The sequence below is a fragment of the Sinohyriopsis cumingii genome, chromosome 17, assembly GCF_028554795.1.
Source record: "Sinohyriopsis cumingii isolate HCF-2022 chromosome 17, ASM2855479v2, whole genome shotgun sequence".
Classification (NCBI taxonomy): Eukaryota; Metazoa; Mollusca; class Bivalvia; order Unionida; family Unionidae; genus Sinohyriopsis; species Sinohyriopsis cumingii.
This window is the reverse complement of record NC_142977.1, coordinates 16,306,665-16,326,744: the sequence shown is the minus strand read 5'-3', so window position 1 is coordinate 16,326,744 and position 20,080 is coordinate 16,306,665. Positions and strand designations below refer to the sequence as shown.

Here is a 20,080-nt window from a genome sequence, read left to right as displayed (position 1 = left end):
AATGGAAACCCCACAAAAATCAGCTAAAAACTAAAACAACTTTATCTGATTCAGAGGAGGAACCATGCTGTGTGGATTCATTTCGACGCTTCATGTTAATCCAGGCAAAAACATGCATCGAAACTGCTGCACTATCTCCAGGTAAGACAAGAGGTCTTACGGTCCAATAAGGCGCATAATATGTTTACCGATTTTAAGGACATGAATCTAGAAGACACTGTTCCGTGTCCTTGGGGAAGCTTTGGACCAACAAGCAAAACATCTAGCCCGTAATTTCCCCTGATCAATTAGCATATATAAGTGTTCCCTCCAGAAAGGTCTAACCCAATTGCTACACCGTCTCTACTTTTAATTCATAACGAAGCGCACCATCATGAAAACGGAATTGTTGAAAATTTGAAGCCAACTAGAATGATATTATTCTGGTTTTTAATGAACATGATCCTACATTCATATGTCTGCACGAAACATTTTTAAAAGGTACATAAAGTATCCGTTATAGTGAACAATATGGGTCCTCACACTCCTCCCTTACTTACCGATTTAGAACCCATTACTGTAAGCGTCACTCGTAATAGAGCTTACCGATTTAGAATCCATTACTGTAAGCGTCACTCGTAATAGAGCTTACCGATTTAGAACCCATTACTGTAAGCGTCACTCGTAATAGAGCTTACCGATTTAGAACCCATTACTGTAAGCGTCACTCGTAATATAGCTTACCGATTTAGAACCCATTACTGTAAGCGTCACTCGTAATAGAGCTTACCGATGTAGAACCCATTACTATAAGCGTCACTCGTAATAGAGTGATTAGATTGTGTTCCATTTGTATAACCCCTACTAGAATCAGACAACTTCGTTGAAAGCTGCCGACTCTAATTGTTCTAATATGGGATGTGAATGTCCATAACATTTTATGATGAAGAAAGTACATAAATGACAGAGACAAAAGGTAGAAGATTTCATTTCCAGATATGATTTTTATCTATACAGCACCAAGTCGCCAACGTCTTTCCATCAGGAACGAGAACATGTACGTGATGGATCTGAAATACTTTTCTCTTCTCTGCATTTGGATTACGATTGGAAGATCGCTAATGACTTTCACAGCAGCGACTACTTCTCAATCTCCCTTCAAAATATATTTACCATTGATGAGCCAATTTCAAACTGGAAATTAAATAAGGTCAACTGAGTCAAGTTTGTAACATTTTGCAAAACTAGACATAACATATATTTCTATATAAATGCCCATGCATCTTTTCACGGTTTTACATGTACGTTACTTGATATTGCAGAAGAATACATTCCCAAGTCTACACCTAACTCTTAAAGAACCAAAACACCATGGTTCACTGACGATGGTAGAGAAGCCATTAGACAAAGACTAGAAAAATGGAGAAAATTTAACAATCATCCGACACCCCAAGCCTAGTGATGATATCAAAGATCCAGTGAACTACCACCCATTGCTTTAACGAGATGTGTCTGTAAAACGGTTGAACGAATAAACAATGCAATGCTTGCTTGATATTTAAAGACGAGCAAACTGAATATCTCCTTTCCAGAATTTCCGTAGTAACAACGACCATTGGATGATACTTGAAACCTATATATTCTCTATGTTTTAATAAATAAAGAACATGTAGTAAATGTTTTCATCGATTTGAAAAAGGCATATGATACAACATTTAAGTGCGAATAATGAATGACCTGCATGAGCTGGGAATAAAAGACAGTCTACCCACTATTTTATCGCACTTTCTTTCAGATAGGGAATGCCAAGTACGAGTAGGTTCCACCATTTCTGATATATACGAACACATGTTTGCCGCGGGGCAGTATTATATTTGTTATCCTTTTACATCAAAATTAATATCATTACCATGTGGATTGCTCCATATATGTTGATAATTTCTTAATATGCTATCGATCCGATCATATCCACACCACTGAAATACAACTGCAATAACTATAAACAAGATTCAAAATTGGGCAACTGCCAGTGGTCATAAAATCATAATGGTACGTCTGCATTTCCTTCAGCTACGAAGACAACATGATGACATTAAACTCAAAATGGACGAAACAAGTATGCCAGTTGTTGAGGAACCATAGTTTTTAGGCATTGTCTTCGACAGAAAATTCACCTTCATTACACACAATAAAAACTTAAAAGTTAAATCCGTGAATGCCGTTGATTTACTAAGCAATAGTAGATACTGACCGAAAGTCCTTACTTAGTAAGTGACAGGCTTCATGGAATGATGCTGTCAATAACACACTCCATGTGGCAAACCCTAATTAGGCGAATGTCCTATATCTTACAGAACCGATCATAAAGAGGACGTACTCATTGCAGAATAGGTCATACTTATAAAACCCACTCGTACATACTGAACGGCAAAGATCCACGGAGTGTTTTTTTCATATATATAATTATGGAGTTTTAGCGCTAAGTTTTAAAATAGTATCACAAGCAAAACATTTCCTATGCTATGATTTGTATGGTTTGTAAGGCTTGCTTCAGTTTGCTTCCACTGTTGTCATTTATCGCAGTTAAAAGGGCCAAAAGACGTTGGACACATATATTCCGGTGGCTTAGTGGTTAGAGCGTCTGCCTCGGATGCGAGAGGTCGTGGGTTCGAACCCCGGCCAAGTCAAACCAAAGACTTATAAAAAAATTTATACTCAGCTGCCTCGCTAGATGCTCAGCATTTAGAGGTTAGTGTTAGGACTGGTCATCCTGGTGTCAGGATAATGTGACTGGATGGGACATCATGCTACATGTCTGCAGCATGATGCCCTAATGCTAGGCATCACTATAAACTGCCACACTGCAGACATCGTAGCGATATGACTGCAAAATTGTTACAGCTACGTTAAAAATTCAAAACCACACACACACACAGACAGAATTACGTTTTTATTTGTTAGTCGTTTCAATATCGGGGCATGTAATGCATGCGCAACCGTTTAGAGAGCTTAAGGGGTTTCAGGTAAGTCAAAAGAGAAATCCGAACAAGTGATCTTAAAGCAATACCTGTTCAGCCCCTTCTAGCAGGGCAGTTTGTATCGCTTTTCCAAGGCTGATGTATACTTCGCTCTGAAGACCCCAGCTGCATGAATAGATGTCCACTTTATCTCTCTTGTAAAACAGGCCTTTAGCAACGAAGCTGTCTTTCGTTTTTCCACTCATGTTAAAGATTCGAATCGCTTGAAACGATATATATATATATATATATATATATATATATATATATATATATATATATATATATATATATATATATATATTCTTTTTATGGCACGAGATTATAAATGTTAAACGAAAGTCATTCATAAAAGCTTAACATTCTTCTTACTGAACCATGTGTACTTAGAATCTCAAATACGTTTTGTTTGATCTAATTTACAAATGCGTTTAAAATAAATGATAGTAAGAAAACTGTTTAAATGTTTATACTGATCATTAGAATTAACATTGAACAATACACAGACATGTGTGTGTGTTTGTGTGTGTGTGTGTGTGTGTGTGTGTGTGTGTGTGTGTATTAGAACCAGCACCATCTGTCAATACAATCTGTCAAAAAATCTGTTTCATACATTTGCTCTCGAGTTATCAACAAAATTGGTTTTAAAGATGATCAATTCATTTGTAAGATATAATTGAATTGTAATAATGGTGAACATAAGATGAAAATCTCGGCATTTCTTTCCCACTAATGTTATACAGTTTTGTCTTAATATTTCATAGGTCTGAATTAAGTGACAGCATAACAAATTTCCTTCAATCAATCTTTGACATATTTCTATCTCCTTTACCAAAATTGTCGTGATAGGAGTTCATCGTTAATTCAGTCCTACCATAATGTCTCCCTGAATCGCGTGCCACACACCTGGCATTCGACATTCAGCGTAAGGTAAGTCCAGCTGTTAGGTCCACCTGAATCGTATGCTAGACACCACGCATTCGACATTCAGCTAAGTTAAGTCCAGCTGTTAGGTCCACCTGAATCGTATGCTAGACACCACGCATTCGACATTCAGCGTAAGTTAAGTCCAGCTGTTAGGTACACCTGAATTGCATGCCAGACACCTGGCATTCGACATTCAGCCTAAGTAAGTCCAGCTGTTAGGTGCACCTGAATTGCATGCCAGACACCTGGCATTCGACATAACGTTTATGTCAGATTAGCAAAAACAGAACTTAGACATTGCTATTCTCCTCAAGCATCTTTCTGACAACTCATCATTATAACTACACCTCTTACACCAGAGGTGCAAAACATTTGGCCCGCGGGTCGGATCCAACGTGTTCTGTCAGGCCCTCGGGGCTAAATTAAAATAACACAGAAATCTGGCCGGTGAATAGTAATTTTATTAAAGAAATTAGTGTTTGCGGCCCTCGAGTGGTCTTAGAAAGTGCAATCTGGCCGTTGGCTGAAAAAGGTTGTGCACCCCTGTCTTACACAATGCACTAATCCTCAGTTAAACCAAAGCATGATATATGTGAAATTTCTGTCGCTGTTGTTAAATGTAATATATGTATTTTTGTTGGACACGAAAATAAATTTCTTAATTGTAAAGTAAAACTAGTCTCAAATACTTTTAATTTAATCTAATTTCCTAATAAGTTTCAAATTAATGAATTAATAATCTAAACTTAAATTAATGTAATTTTTTCTATCTTTTTTGACCTTTTATACTACTTTTAAATTACTTTTCAGCAATTTCAAAATAAATAGCAGCAAGAACTGTGAACAAAATGGTTTCACCTCCTATGCTTGCATTATAAGCTACACCATCAGCACAAATTCCGTTTCCCTTCTCTCCAGCTATTAGACCCGAACACCGAGTTCCGTGACTAAAAATACCAATAGACACCAGGTAGTAATGATGTTCCTGTCCTCGACATAATTTTAAATTAAATGCATGCATAGCATCTGGGCTTTAAAACATTATTAAACCTAAATTAATTTTCCTATGAAATGGTTAGCATCAAAAGATGGTATTCATAGATCTGGTAAACCATTACTTGCATGCAATGCGCGTAATTTAAAAAAAAATGGTTACAGAATAGCTTATGTTAAGAATCCAGAAAGAAACTTAATATAAGAGTACATACAGAATATAGAATTTAGTCCGTTTTCATTTGTTTTACAAATATTGCATAATATAAAAGAAAACGTTTACACATATAAAAAGCACACAGATAAATGAAACGTCTTGGATAAACAATACACGAGAGTACACACATGAAGCAGGGTCTTTTGTTGTTTAGATTTGTTTTGTTTTTTTTATTTATTTACAGTACTATCGCTAATATTCTTGAGGGAACAATCATTTTCATGCTTTTTCACAGTACCAGTTCTAATATTCATTAAGCGATAACATATTCATACGCGTAAGGCAAACATTAAGAATCATATTCCAATAGCTGTATTTCTGTGATATAATAATTGAATTGTCATTTCCAGATCTGTCCAGTTATGGAGTACATATGAAAAGCTTTCAGATTATTAAAACTTATCATGCAAATAATAGTGCACTAGAAGTCATTCATAATAATTTCGCATGTCCAAAACCAGGCATTTTGTTATAGATGGCACGATGCGCAAGCGCAGAAGAGATATACTAGGATTTTAGATTATTATTTGCTTTTTTTCTGTTAACTTTACATTATCAGAATGGTGCAGTATTTTTCCATACTATACGGTTTCATACGACACGTGTGCCTAAAAATAGCATTTATTTATTAGCAACTAGTTAGTAAACAAACAATTTACGCTCATATAGTTGAGGCTTTAGCTTTTGGTTTATTAAATTTGCTTGTGGACGAGTTAAACAAGCTGTTTCGTTCACGTGAAAGTAGAAATTATAAATTTAACGATGTGGACAAGTCACAAATGAAATTTTAAAACAAGCAAAAAAAAAATATACATGATATTCGCATATGAACGTGAGAAAGGCAGTAAAAATACCATTTTGATCAATTAAACAGTTATTTAGGAGACATATTCGTAACTTTTCGAAAATAGAATGGTTCAGACTATGACTATTTGCTCTCTATGGTCTATGAAAATAGCATACAAAAGCATATAGGGACCAAGTGATGTCTCATATATATCAGACATAACATTTTACAAGTCAGTCAAAACACTAAATTCGAGAAAAAACTGCAGCTGAAGGATTTGTTAGGAAACTAAGGGCATTAGAGCCATTAAGCTAAGACGACAACGAAGTCTTATTTCCGCTGGCTTAATGGACTGTCACACTCCAGCTGCTTTGCAATTTGCCCCGTTTAGCTAGCTTGATATAATGTTAAGCACGCGATAGAAGCCATACAGGTCATATATGGATTCCCTCCAACGATGAGCATGCAAGTCACGAGGCATAAACATGTATTCTTTAGATGGTAATGGAATGGCAATAAATATACATACATGCATCTTGAATTTCCTTAAAATGTACTTTCTTGATAATTTATTTTACATAATTCACATTTTAATTAGATTGTAATTCCAAACAATCAATGACAGAACGGAAACACACGTGCAGTTGATTCAACTGATAAAATCACAAGTACACAATAAATCCAATCCATCACAAACAGAAATGCAGAGTCGAGTTGGATCAACAGCAAAACAAACTCCATCCATTCCAGACCTAGTGGAAAAGTTATTTCAATGCGCATTCATTTACAATATCACTCTAAATTTCAATTTTAAGTAGACCAAAAGGACTTTATTTTCAAATAATGTCTAGCGCGCGACGAAGTTCAAATGTCGCAGGGCGGTGCTATGTGAGCATTAATATTGTTACTGTGTATTGACGATTCTTCGGTTGTTTATTTATTTTGGAATACAGCATAAATTAAATTACATTGTTTCTTGTAGTTTATATTTTGTAATTAAGCCTTAGGTAGGAAAACAAAATGAGAGTATTATAAACAGTTACTTCAGTTGTATGGGAAAATATTAACTCGTTTTTTCGATCCAATACTGCACCCCAAGGTCGTTCAGTATTACTCAGAAAAGCTCACTCTTATTTTCCCATACAAATGTAGTAACCAATAATGATTTGGGTATTGTTTTACACTTTTAAATTGTAGGATATAAATCTGTTCAGATTATTTTAATTTTGGATTCACTGTGATCAGGGTACATTCAGGGTACATTCAGGAGGGAAATCGTTACATTCTGTATGAACGTATGAGGTACAAAATAAGAACGATATTTGGATACGTTTTTAGCTATTGATTTCAAAACAAGCATTTTTATATTGAATACTCATTTTTGTTACTATTTTGGTTTCTTTCAAACTGTATATTAACATGTCACGTACGACAATTATTCACTATTTTTCCTTCTAATATTCTGTCAGTCTGTCGATTAACTGCTTTATTTGGACTCTCTCTCTCTCTCTCTCTCTCTCTCTCTCTCTCTCACCAAATTTTTTTAAGAGGCGGATTATTCCCAGGTCAGATATATGCCATTCTTGAACCAATAGAAGTCAAGTTTATAAAAGTTCGAAAAATTACATTAAACCTATGAATTAGTTTCCAGCTCAAGAAATATCCCAACATAAGATTGATATTTCTTATATCAACCTCTTCTTTACCATATTTATGGTTATTCTTACTGGATATGTTCTTGGTCTATATAATTTCCATCTGGCATGCAACCAGTTGAAGGAGACCAAAGGTCATAGCAAAGGGATTTGTCCTGAAAGAAACAAACAAGCAAATACTATCAAATCATACAGTAACAATACAACTAAGGAGTGCTTTCCTCATCGCGTGGCATAGAAAGGCCCAGGTCTACATTTAAATCATTATATATATATATATATATATATATATATATATATATATATATATATATATATATATATATATATATATATATATATATATATATATATCGATGCCCACCTTCTACCCTGTTTACTTGGTTACACATATTGTTTACTGCGTACTTATTTCCTTGATTGTTTGCTTACTTATGGTAGTAATTTATTGCTTACTTACTTAAGGTAGTAGTTTATTGTTTACTTACTTATGATAGTAATTTATTGTTTGCTTACTTATGGTAGCAATGTATTGCTTACTTACATATGGTAGTAGTTTGTTGCTTACTTACGTATGGTAGTAATTTATTGCTACTTACGTAACAGTAGAGACCTTATAAAATAAATTCCAAGGTTACATTATTCCCAATAAAAACTATTTCCTCTCTAAACTTTTTAGGGAATCGGTTCTTTCGGCCCCATTATAATGGAAAAAAAGTGCTTTAACCAGTTAAAACATCAACAATAGCGCTTGTTTCGTCAAAAATTGTGTTTTCACCTCAACATTATATGTGTAACTAGAGAATAAATCGAGAGCAAGTTCTTTGATCATCGGTAGTAAGTAAAACTTTCCAAAGAAGGCGTCCCAGTGGTAACAGTAATCAACTACAGGCGTTATTCAAATTGTGCCACTTTTTAAAAATATCTTTTCCTGTGATGTTATTATTTGCGTGAGTGCCCGTGACATGCAGGCTGCTTTTAGCTTGTAATGAAATCGGAGAAAAAGTGTACAACAATTGCCGACCAGGAGAGAGACTCTAAAGGTATCGTGTACTATACTGTGTTGCACATGTATAAGCTGACGCAGTTTCTTTTGTTTATTCAGCAAATTATTGTAAGCTACAGTTGTCCTCATACAAGCTAATATAGACGTGATTTATACACAACCATGTACATGTTCATTCACATAGAACAAAACAGTTACGTAACTTTATGACATGCAGCAGGTGTAAGAATGCACGAGCCTCGATGCACCAAATGACATCAGTGATATCATGTGACACCATTGTTGTAAAGGTTTTGGCAAGCTGCAATGCAGATATGTTACTATATGTGATCTTGCCCCCTTGGCGTAAACCCATATAATTAACTGAAGTAGTATTGAATCAAATTTGACTACCCGTTAAATTATCCATAGTGGACTTAAGACCGTCAGGACTGGAAATAAGTTTTATACGAACTTTTTCCATAGTGGACTTAAGACCGTCAGGACTGGAAATAAGTTTTATACGAACTTTTTCCATAGTGGACTTAAGACCGACTACACTTGAGATATGTTTCATACTAAATGTTTCCAAAGTGGACTCAAGACCGTCTAGACTGGAATATGTTTTACACAGCTGATTATGTTTTAATGGCTTTGTTCAAAACACTGTTAGATTTCAATATTTATAGTCCATGGGATATACTTCAGTAATTGTTTGTTCTTGAAATTGTTCCATAATATACAAATGAATAGAATAGTCAAAACCACACCAAGATAGTTTAGATCGCTTTATACAATTGTAAATTATATTGTTTTGGAACACCAGTTACTGATAATGTGAAGTTTTCAACTTTCTAAACAGAATAAAAATAATCACTTTATGGGAAAAATAAAGATGACCACTGTATGAAAAATATAGCACTGAGGAACACTTTATGGGAAACAAAATCAGGAAGAACACTTGAACGAAAAGGAAATAAAGATTGGTACTTCATGAGAAACACGATAAGGATAGGAAACAAAATATGGACTAGCACTTTAGGAAAATAAAATAAAAATGAGCACTTTATGGAAAATAAAATAACCCATCGTGGGAAAAAGAATAAAGAGAGCACTTTTTAGGAACGGAAAATAGTGAGCACATTTTAAGAAGCTGAAAAAAGATGAGCACTTTATGGCAACAGAATAAAGATGATCACTTTATGGCAACATAATAAGGATGAGCACTTCATGGCAACAGAATAAGGATGAACACTTTATGGCAACAGAATAAAGATGAACACTTTTTGGCAATATAATAAGGATGAACACTTTATGGCAACAAAATAAGAATCAACACTCTATGGCAAGAGAATGAAGATGAACACTTTATGGCAATATAATAAAGATGAGCACTTTATGGCAACCGAATAAGGATGAGCACATTATGGCAACATAATAAAGATGAGCACTTTATGGCAACAAAATAAGGATGAACACGTTATCAGAAACGGAATGAAGATGAGCTCTGAGACTGAAACAGGCATAGATAAATAAGTGTTATGGCCATCTATGACAAGTTTACATTAGTAATTGGGTGTTCTTTTAGAAAGTTCACATTTTCCAACACAAAGTGGACATGCCTGGCGTGTGTACAAGCTTCAATAATATATATATATATATATATATATATATATATATATATATATATATATATATATATATATATATATATATATATATATATACATACATACATACATACATACATACATATATATATATATATATATATATATATATATATATATATATATATATATATATATATATATATATATATATATATATATATATATATATATACATACATATTGTAAGGTATTACATATTTCAAAATTTTGTCGCCAAATAAGCCATCGACTGTGCAGTGATCCGAGAATCGAAAGAAAATAATAGGACATAAATATCTACGCAATAAACAAAATAGAAAACCCTATTAATTAAGATCGTGGAATGCTGTGAATGCTACTACAAAACGACTAAATAAAATTAAACTTACTTCTTAATTGGTTACCCAAATTAGTCTTTCTATCTATATCATGGTAACATCTAGGTATGATGGAGTACACTGAATGTCTTAAGGTGGATATTATTTTTCTTTTAATATTTTTTTTTGGTCTAAATTAACAAGACCAAATAAACGTAAAGAGTGTTTAGCTAGGCTTGTCAAATAATACAAGAAACAAACAAAAGAAAAATGCGACTCAATGATACTTACAAAATTTTTCTCTAGATCCAAATTGGTGTAATCAACACCGATGTCTACAATAATAATCCGAACATGTTTTCCTGAAGAACCTTGTTCCCAAGCCTTGTATACTCCAAGAGAACTCAACGGGTTGCATTGTTCGTCTTGAAATAACTGTTGATTGAAAGTTTAATCAACTATTCAGATATTCAATATTGTGACCTGTGCAACAAACGAAATAAAACTTATCAACTGTACATGTGATAAATCCTACATGCTCTGTGCATGGATTAACCACATTACACCTTCAAAAGCAACTGTATCACGTATTAATAAAAATGTTATGGAGTTAATTAAGCTCTTCACATTAAAATTAAATATACATATACTTATATTGTGACAAAACTTAAATAAATATACCTGCGCATACTTACCGTGTTACAAATATTGAATAAATGTGTCTGTGTGTGTGTGTGTTGTGCTACATTGTGACAAAAATTAAATAAATATACTTTTATATACTTTTATTGTGACATATTAGTCATGAAAAAGATATTAAAGTCACTTTAACATTCAAAGGTTAGAGTGTTTTCTATGGCGTCACTCTATGTGTAATATCTATCTTCAAATAAGGCTCATTACATAGAAAAAGGGGGTGGGGAATAATTTGTCAAAAATTATCCCTAATATAATTGCATAATTAGCACTTAACAATTCTTCAAATTAGCAGATGTTGATGATCGTAGATTCGTCGTATCCAATCCACAAAGAAAAGTGTGTGACAGTATGAGAATATTGTTCTTTTTAAGTTTATGTAGGTTTTATCCCAAAAACAAACGCATGTGCGGCACTTAAGCGTTTATAATTTACCATGGTCTCTCATACTTTGACTTAGTCATTTTTTTATAAGACTTTCATTCCAATAGTTAATACTAGAAACGCATTTTTTTTTCATCACATAATCAGATGCCGAATTTGCAGTAATTTCGTTTCACATCCAATCATAGCGCTACAATAGACTTTGGTAAAAAGTGACGCCATAACGGAAACATTGTAATGTAATCATCCCGTCTTCGCTAGTAAACCGGCGTCAGTTGCAGCCCAATATCATAGGCGGGTAACTAGTATATTTGTTTCCCGACTGGTTCGTCAGTGCCATCATTGGCACAATAGTGATGTTTTATAGCTGCTTCTTTGGAAACATCCCCCTGAATCACAATGAATAGTTGCAAGCTTCACACTAACGCTGTGCATTATGGAAAAAAGTGCGGAGGTTTCGCGGTTTCTTTCAAGATGGAGGATGACGGTCATTTTCATTCTCACGAAAGCGTAGAATGTGATGCTGTGCAGTAAGGTTAGATTATACAAAAGCGGACAACCTTAAAAGTCGAGAAGAGGTGTAAGATAATACCACGGTATGTGCCGATTATCATTTTTTATACGATTGTCATTCGGAATGGAGTATGCCATTTTTATAAACTCTTAATACTTAAACTGGCAATAAAATTCTGCACTCTGTAACAGACTTAGTACATTAATCGTGAATACAAACCAAAAATCGTCGTATCATACTGTGCTATATAACAGACGTAATACATTATTTGTGAATACAAAAACTGACAATCCTCGTATCCCAATGCACTCTATAACAGTCTTAGTAAATTATATGTGAATACAAACTGAAAATCGTCGTATCATACTGTGCTATATAACAGACTTAATAAATTATTCGTGAATACAAAACATAAAATCATTGAATCTTGCTTCACTCTATAAAAGGCTTGGTAAATTATAAGTGAATGTAAATCAAACAACGTCGTATCATACGATGCTATCGAATAAACTTAGTAAATGATTCGTGAATACAAACAGAAAATCGTCGCATCCTACTGCACTGTATAACATTATAAGTTATTCATGAATACAAACCGAAAATCGTCGTATCCTACTGCACTGTATAACATAGTAAGTTACTCATGAATACAAACCGAAAATCGTCGTATCCTACTGCACTGTATAACATAGTAAGTTATTCATGAATACAAACCGAAAATCGTCGTATCCTACTGCAAGTGTCAGACCTTTGATTTTCAGCAACTGATGGTATGAGCTTTTTAAGACACTGTTGTTCAACGTATTTTACCTAAGAAGATAAAACAAATTGATAATGGAGACAGTTGATCAAAATGATATCTCAGCATTGGCTTACAGTGCAAAAGACATTGAGGTGTTACGTCTCTATAAGGTAAAAATAGTTGGGTAAGCCAAGGGAGAAATGTTGGTGAATGAATATATCCAGTGTTTAATAGAACAACTGTTTAAAGTCCACCTTTTATTTGCTGTGCTTCTTAGTTTAATATTTTAACATTTGCGGAACAAAATTAGCGAATAGAAAGACTACACGTGGTTTCAAATACTTTCACCTTTCTCTTGTACATCTCCTACTTACCCGTCCCCCAGTTCGCGACTTTATCATCTGTACAAATTCTTCACTGACTCTCTCCTTTTTATTTACTTTGTTTCTAAATAGATGCAAATCGGCGATGATCTGAATAATAATAATAATAATAATAATAATAATAATTATTATTATTATTATTATTATTATTATTATTATTAGGAAGAAGAAGAAAAATACACCAGTAAGAAGCCCAGAATGTCAGAATATTAAGGTGGTAGAAAGACCCGGATCAACTTAAAAGAATCCTCCACCCCATCCAAAAAATGAAACAAATAAATAAAATTAAAACGAGACCATTTAATTGCGCTGGGTGGGGGCTCTGATGTAACTATTCCATTTGCTATGTACATAAATTGGCATCATATTTAAGGAGGAGAAAATACCTAAACACAGAAACCTGGATAAATAACTTTAGATGCTACAAAACACACGACTATGTTGTATATAAAATTAAAAACAGAAAAAAATTAAACTAGATGCAACTCCTATGAGACATTGAAGAACGAGAACTTGATAGACGACTTTTTATTCTGGTCACAGCATTTTACTTTTGTAGAGGAATACATCCTGGCTTACGTATAAATCAAATTACAATGTAAAATTGGAGAAAGAAGAGTTTGAGATAATTTTTGGCAGCCATCTTCGCTAGCCAAGGTTCCGATGTATTAACCCTATCCACACTTTGGCGGATCGATCAGATATTTATAGTGCTTCGGGTTTGTGAATTTCATTGGATGCGGCGGCAGCCCACCGCATGCAAATCAAGATAAAGTTGTTCAAATTTGAAATATTTTCCTACATGATCAAGACAAGACAAGCACACAGATGGAATGGACTCTTAAATAAGCAACTTCCACTGCAGGTCCATGTTTGTCCCCATACCTCCTTTACCTCAAATACACCTGTAATAGATTCTCTCTGGTACGTTGTCATAATTTCGATGTTAAACTTACAAATTGTCCTTTTGAAACGGATAGCCATTTTTCTATCTATGTACAATGCACCGCTGTTACACGCTATTGGTTAGTTTGCATTACATACCAAGAGAGACAACTCATGACAGCCAACAGAAGTTGCTATGACAAAGTACAGAAATATCTGATCGATCCGCCAAAGTGTACATAAGGTTAAAAATATCGGAACCTTGGCTGCGATTATGATTGGCAACTATAACATGCATTTTATCCCATAAAAAGCTAAATTGTAGTTATATACCTGAACATTAACCCTGTTTATTATGCTACCGTTCTATCCTAAACCCGCTGACGTCACCATCCAACCCCCTCATCAAATCAAGATTATCATCAACCCTACTTTTTAAAGTACATTTTTTCTTACCCCTGAACCTGGAGAGGGGATGGGACACACACAGACACACACAACTAAGGTTGCATTCACATCTTCGAGGTCAATAATACGTATCATAGTACCTGAGCCTCTAGGTATGTCGACCACTACTAATTGGATCGCTTCGGTTATTTTGGGAATAAGGATACACCGAGGAGTTACGAAATGGTTCAACTTTGTTTTTCATTTAAAATTTCACTGTATGTATATGTATGTTCATTGGTTATTTCAGGTCCCTCGCCATCAAACAAAAGGATCTGCGTGTAAAACAGATGGTCAAGACCATGGCAAAAATTGTTAATTATTTCCAAAATGGTTGTTTAGATCACGAACATGTACATTAAAACGGCCGGTCATCTCTTCTGTGGAAATATTTTAAGACCATAGTGGTCAGCTGGTTGAGTTTATACAGACGATCGAATCCGTAATATGCGGTATGTGTGACACCTGGCAATAGTTTGAGGCATGATTGCGGAACTTCTTATTAATCAATTTAGGGACTAAGCCTCTTGATGTGATTTATAATGGACAATTTTAGACTCTTGTAGACGGTGACTGTTGTTCAAGTTGTATTCCTTATAATCTCCACTAGTTTAGCTTTGATAGAAAAACCTTATTGGGATACAACCATTTTAAAGACAGACCTATACATTCAGTATTTTTTCTATGCCTATTAAAACAGGCAATTGTTACAAATAGAATTGGTTCATATGTAAACAGGCAATAGCATTCTACTACTGTGTACAACTGACATGGATCGGATTCTGACCACCCAATCCAATTTTGTTTTTACTGTCTCTTGTGATAGTATGTATCACTATGGGGTGTGGTAGTACGTATCACTATGGCGTCTGGTAGTACTTATCACTATGGCGTCTGGTAGTACGTATCACTATGGGGTGTGGTACTACGTATCACTATGGGGTGTGGTAGTACGTATCACTATGGGGTGTGGGCTTACTTTTAACAAAGGGTAGTATCAAAGTTTATGTTTGTGTGTTTGACTTTTGGCGGATATGTGGCTTGGTGAATAAATTTAATTATATTCTATTAATTAATTCATGCAAATTTTTATTTAAAAAAAATTGATTTATTGTATGGTGGAATGAAATATGATACCTTTTTTGAGTAATTTATTGTAAATATTAAATTTTACAAAAGAATGCATAATATATTTTTGTTTTTGTTAATTTTGATTTTTTTTTGGGGGGGGGTCTTGCTTTTTGTTTCGCTTTTGTTTTGTTTTTATTTTATTTGTTTAGAAATGCTTTCCTGAATGATCTTAGTGTAGTATCACATATTCTCGCTTGCTAAAGGCTCACCCTTCGTCTAAGTGTTGAACATACTATCTCATATTTTAAGTTCAGAACTATTAATAATTTTTTGAATTTATTTCTGGTACTTTTACTAGACTCCGTTGTAATAAAACCTAAGCATACTCCTTATCAAACGCTCTATGTTGTTTCTCCTAACACAGGTCATACGCACAGGCAAATGTCATTCTCATTTCTCGCCTTCTCTTGCGGCAAACAAGCTTGCTCTCCAAAACTAAGCCAAAATAGGTAAAACCTCTTGATTCTTTTTTTTTCCAACGGCCCTTAGAACACATTATTGGAGATATCGTGACGAGGAAATGGGAGCGATGTACATTTCCCAATGACACACCTAAGCAGCCGACCCTGGCTGACGTCGGAGGGTGTCGAACCCGCAACCATTTGAGTCTTTGGATTTGCGACTCCTATGATCTCCATCTGAGAAACGCGGTTTTCAATGGTTGTGGTTTTATGAGATTAATACCATTTTTCAGCAGATGATGGGCTACATACCTGGCGTTCAGAATACCTGGTGGAGAAAGAATCCAAGAAAATCCGGGGAAAAACCACCCACCCACGGAAAGCTAACGGCAAGCTTTCTCTCATACCCACGTTGGTCAAGACTGAGATTCGAATAGAAGCAATTTAAAACCTAGACATGTATAAATATTTACGACATATTAGTAGTATTATTAGTAATGTAGTAGTAGTTGTTGCTGTTGTTGTTGTAGTCGTAGTAGTAGTATTAGTTCTCCATGGGTAACCATAACACATTCCCATTATGCAATATGAAAAAGGAATACAAATGAAATGTATGCCTCCCCTTATAGATCCTCGTTCTTTGTAGCGACCACAAAAGTAATCTCGCTTTTTTCTCAAATGTAAATCAGAAGAGAATGTCTACATTTTTATAAGCACTAAAAATAAACTATATTTTTTCTTGTTACGTAATAATTTTTGGAAGCCTAGTCGATTGTCGTTGTTTTTTTTTTAATCAGAAATGCAGTTAATCGTTTCAGATACCTCTTAGGTATCACTCCGCTGTTATAAATGCAATCTCCATGTTCATATGAAAACAGCGCAGAAAAAGTAGATCTTTTCAAACTATTCGTCTTAAAACTGGCGATTTTTCAACAGTATTAACATACGTAGTAAAACTGAGATGTCTTATCTTACAAATGCCTTGACGGTATGATTAAATAGTCATCAGAATAGACAGTTCTTTTATACGGGTTTCTACATGTGAAGTCAGATTAAATGCATTTAAAAGTAGATTCAGGTATTGGACAAATAATAAATCCATGTACGTTTACGTAATACGCTCTAATTGTATTCCAGTTTGTATTCTATGAATGTATTACTTCCGTCTCGTCAAAACTTGGAAGGTATGGATGACTCAAGAAGGAACATAAAAAATGTAAATCATTGGTAACTTACATGTTCCACATATTGTAGTCCAAATCCTTCTAATATTCCTGTCACATTATGTACATATATACCCTCCACTTCTAACAGGTACTCGTCAACGAACTCGTCTTCTGCACTACATGCCTCTTCGTGCTCACCCAAATAAAAGGGAAGGCAGTAGAAGATCAAGTAAATACGAAAGCACAGCAAGTTTTGTATTCGCATGTCGAGTATAATACGGAATGGTATGTAATACAGAGAAGATGATTTAAGTGTTCCTTTCATTTTCATGAAATTAACAAGCTTTTTGTCAACAGTCTTCTGAGATCCATGACATTCTATATTGCACGTTGCATTCAGCGCTAACGTTTTAACTAAACCTACAGACTTAGTGATCCTCGACAGAGTTGTAATATGAGACAACGTTTACTTGGGAACAGTCAAAACATACATAGGAGTCACTTTTCTGTGTAGTAAACACAACAACAGATACATGCAGACAAAATACACAACCAAGCGTAAATTAAGAATAAGATGAAACAAGATATGCTTATGAGGATAAATTAATTAAGGTAACTGTAAATTTTACAAGCCTTACACTTTCGTCTCACAGCTGCTAGTGCTAGACTTGAGAACTTTATCGAAATAGCCTGGTCTGTTCGGGTGGATGTATGTGGTGTCAGCATTTTTGCTAAAGAACGTAACTGACAAAATTAGAAGTTAATAATCAACGAGTGCCCACTCACGTAAGCTACTTTCGGGGACTCAGTGCTAATGTCGACGGATAATATAGTGATGAAAAGAGAAACGTTCTCATCGGAGAGAGAGAGAGAGAGAGAGAGAGAGAGATACCACCTCTAGTGATTTCTACCAAATCATTGACAGGATCCAGACCAGAAGTAGGCCTTGGACGTGGCAAAGACTTAAGGCAGTTAAAGATGATTACGTCCCGTTCCTTAGTTTCTTTTTCTTTAAACAAATACCCAACGGTCCTTTTCAGGGCCACCCACTTCTCTCGAAAAGAGATAGTATTTCAATTGACAAAATCAATTAAAACTCAAAAGCCATTTTTTTACCCATGATGTACGTATGAGAGTGAGTGTGTGCGTGAGTGTAGGTCCATATTCTTAAAAATCACAACCAAGAGACACTTACGTTTTCTGCCAGGCCTGTTCTGGTACAAAGTTTACAATCGAATTCACAATACAACACAACACTTTAAAAAGTTCATATACTTTTGTGTCTTTGTTCACTCTCTGTTTTTTTAATTTCTTTCACTTTCACATGTTTTCCTCCTCTTCGTCCTCACTTTCTCCTCGTCCTCTTTTCTTCCTTTTTTCTCTTTGTGCACGTGTTCTTCCTTTCTTCTACCTGTTTAGAACCCCTCTCTTCCTCTTGCTCCTGTTGTTACTTAGGGCATTCTGAAGACCAATGTCCTTTCTCTTGACAGTGATAACAGGTATAATGACTTTTGTCTCTTCTGATACCTGTTTTGCTTTTTTTGACGGTCTGTACACTCTGAAGACCAATGTTTATTCTTTTTATAGATATAGCAAGTATCTTGACTTTTATCTCGAAAGGAGGGGGAGTAGTCCGTCGGCTTGTCTGTAGAAAATTTTCTTATGACACCTCGCAAAGTTCTAATCAGAAGTTCGATCTGTGTGGGCTCTCACAGCGTTCTGCTCAGTTTGAGATTGAAATGCATACTGAAGGGAAGACAGACACCCTGTATAGATACGCTGGTCTGACATGGATATAAAGTGACCCATGGCGTTTAAAATGTAGTCATTTGACTTTTCGCAGTCTAGATAAAACGATCGCATCGTGTCGTGGAGAAAGGAGAAGAAAGTAAGAACCAGAAACGTAATTTATCGCCTCGCAAAGTAGCTGAAGTCTTGGCACAAATTCATGCCAGTGATTTTGAAGATGACATGAGTGAGCCAGAATGCAGACCCGGATAGTCTACACCCAGCCAAAGTCTAGAAAATTGAGAACCACGGTTTACACGTACACGGTGAAGTTTAAAGATATCAAGTCCGACGTACCGTTGGAGTAAGCAGACGGCTTCATCACCGAGGTGTGGGATTCTTTGTTAACCACACAGAAACGACAATGTCAAGCAAAAGAAAACGATCGCTTGAGACTTTCCATTCATCACGACAGTTTAAAGTCTCCCCGTTTGGATCTAGTTTAGCAGCCCAGCAGAATTAACACCTTCCAAAGTTATCAACAAGATTCAACACGTGCAACAGTCCAACGACAAGTTTCACATCACCGATGGAAAAGCCACACTGTTCATGGCCCACATTTCTCTCCCCAAAGGAATCGGACAACGCAGAAAAGTTTTATTGGTCGACGACCTTCGTAGCATCAAGCGTAGCCTCGTCCAAATTAAGAACCCTCAAGACAAAATGTGTTTAGCCCGTGCCGTCGTGGTGGGACGAATGTAATCCGACAAGATTGACACGGTGGAATGAAAAAGAGCCTGGGAGAACATTCGATAATCGAACCGAGCCGAACAACGAAGTGAAGCAGAACTCCTGTTACAGAAAGCAGGACTATCCAACGACACAACCTGTGGCATTCCTGAAATGCAAAAATTGCAAGATGTTCTAGCTCCACGCTACACCTTGAAAGTGCACCCTCAAGAAGTGCGCGGACCTCTATAGTTTGGAGCCAAAGATTTTAAATCGGAAATACATTCACGTCTATCATCACGATGAACATGTTGATGCCATCACCATTATCGCCCCATCCCTGCG

General features: G+C 35.3%; 1 protein-coding gene across 2 annotated transcripts in view; it reads right to left on the bottom strand.

Moving 5' to 3' along the window:
* LOC149777813 (furin-like protease kpc-1) overlaps window positions 1–17,856 on the bottom strand; it is a 31,423-nt gene extending 13,567 nt beyond the window's left edge. The window contains exons 1-7 of one of the 2 annotated variants that reach the window (XM_089938876.1): window positions 17,349–17,856; window positions 13,240–13,338; window positions 12,838–12,933; window positions 10,821–10,964; window positions 7,648–7,730; window positions 4,782–4,870; window positions 3,047–3,219 (exon numbers count right to left, since the gene is read on the bottom strand). In XM_089938876.1, the coding sequence (XP_089795002.1) occupies window positions 3,047–3,219; window positions 4,782–4,870; window positions 7,648–7,730; window positions 10,821–10,964; window positions 12,838–12,933; window positions 13,240–13,338; window positions 17,349–17,609 (945 nt within the window). In that variant the 5' untranslated portion in view covers window positions 17,610–17,856. The remainder of the gene's footprint in view (window positions 1–3,046; window positions 3,220–4,781; window positions 4,871–7,647; window positions 7,731–10,820; window positions 10,965–12,837; window positions 12,934–13,239; window positions 13,339–17,348) is intronic. The other variant, XM_089938877.1, reaches the window with a different exon arrangement.
* Between the last annotated feature and the right edge of the window lie 2,224 nt (window positions 17,857–20,080).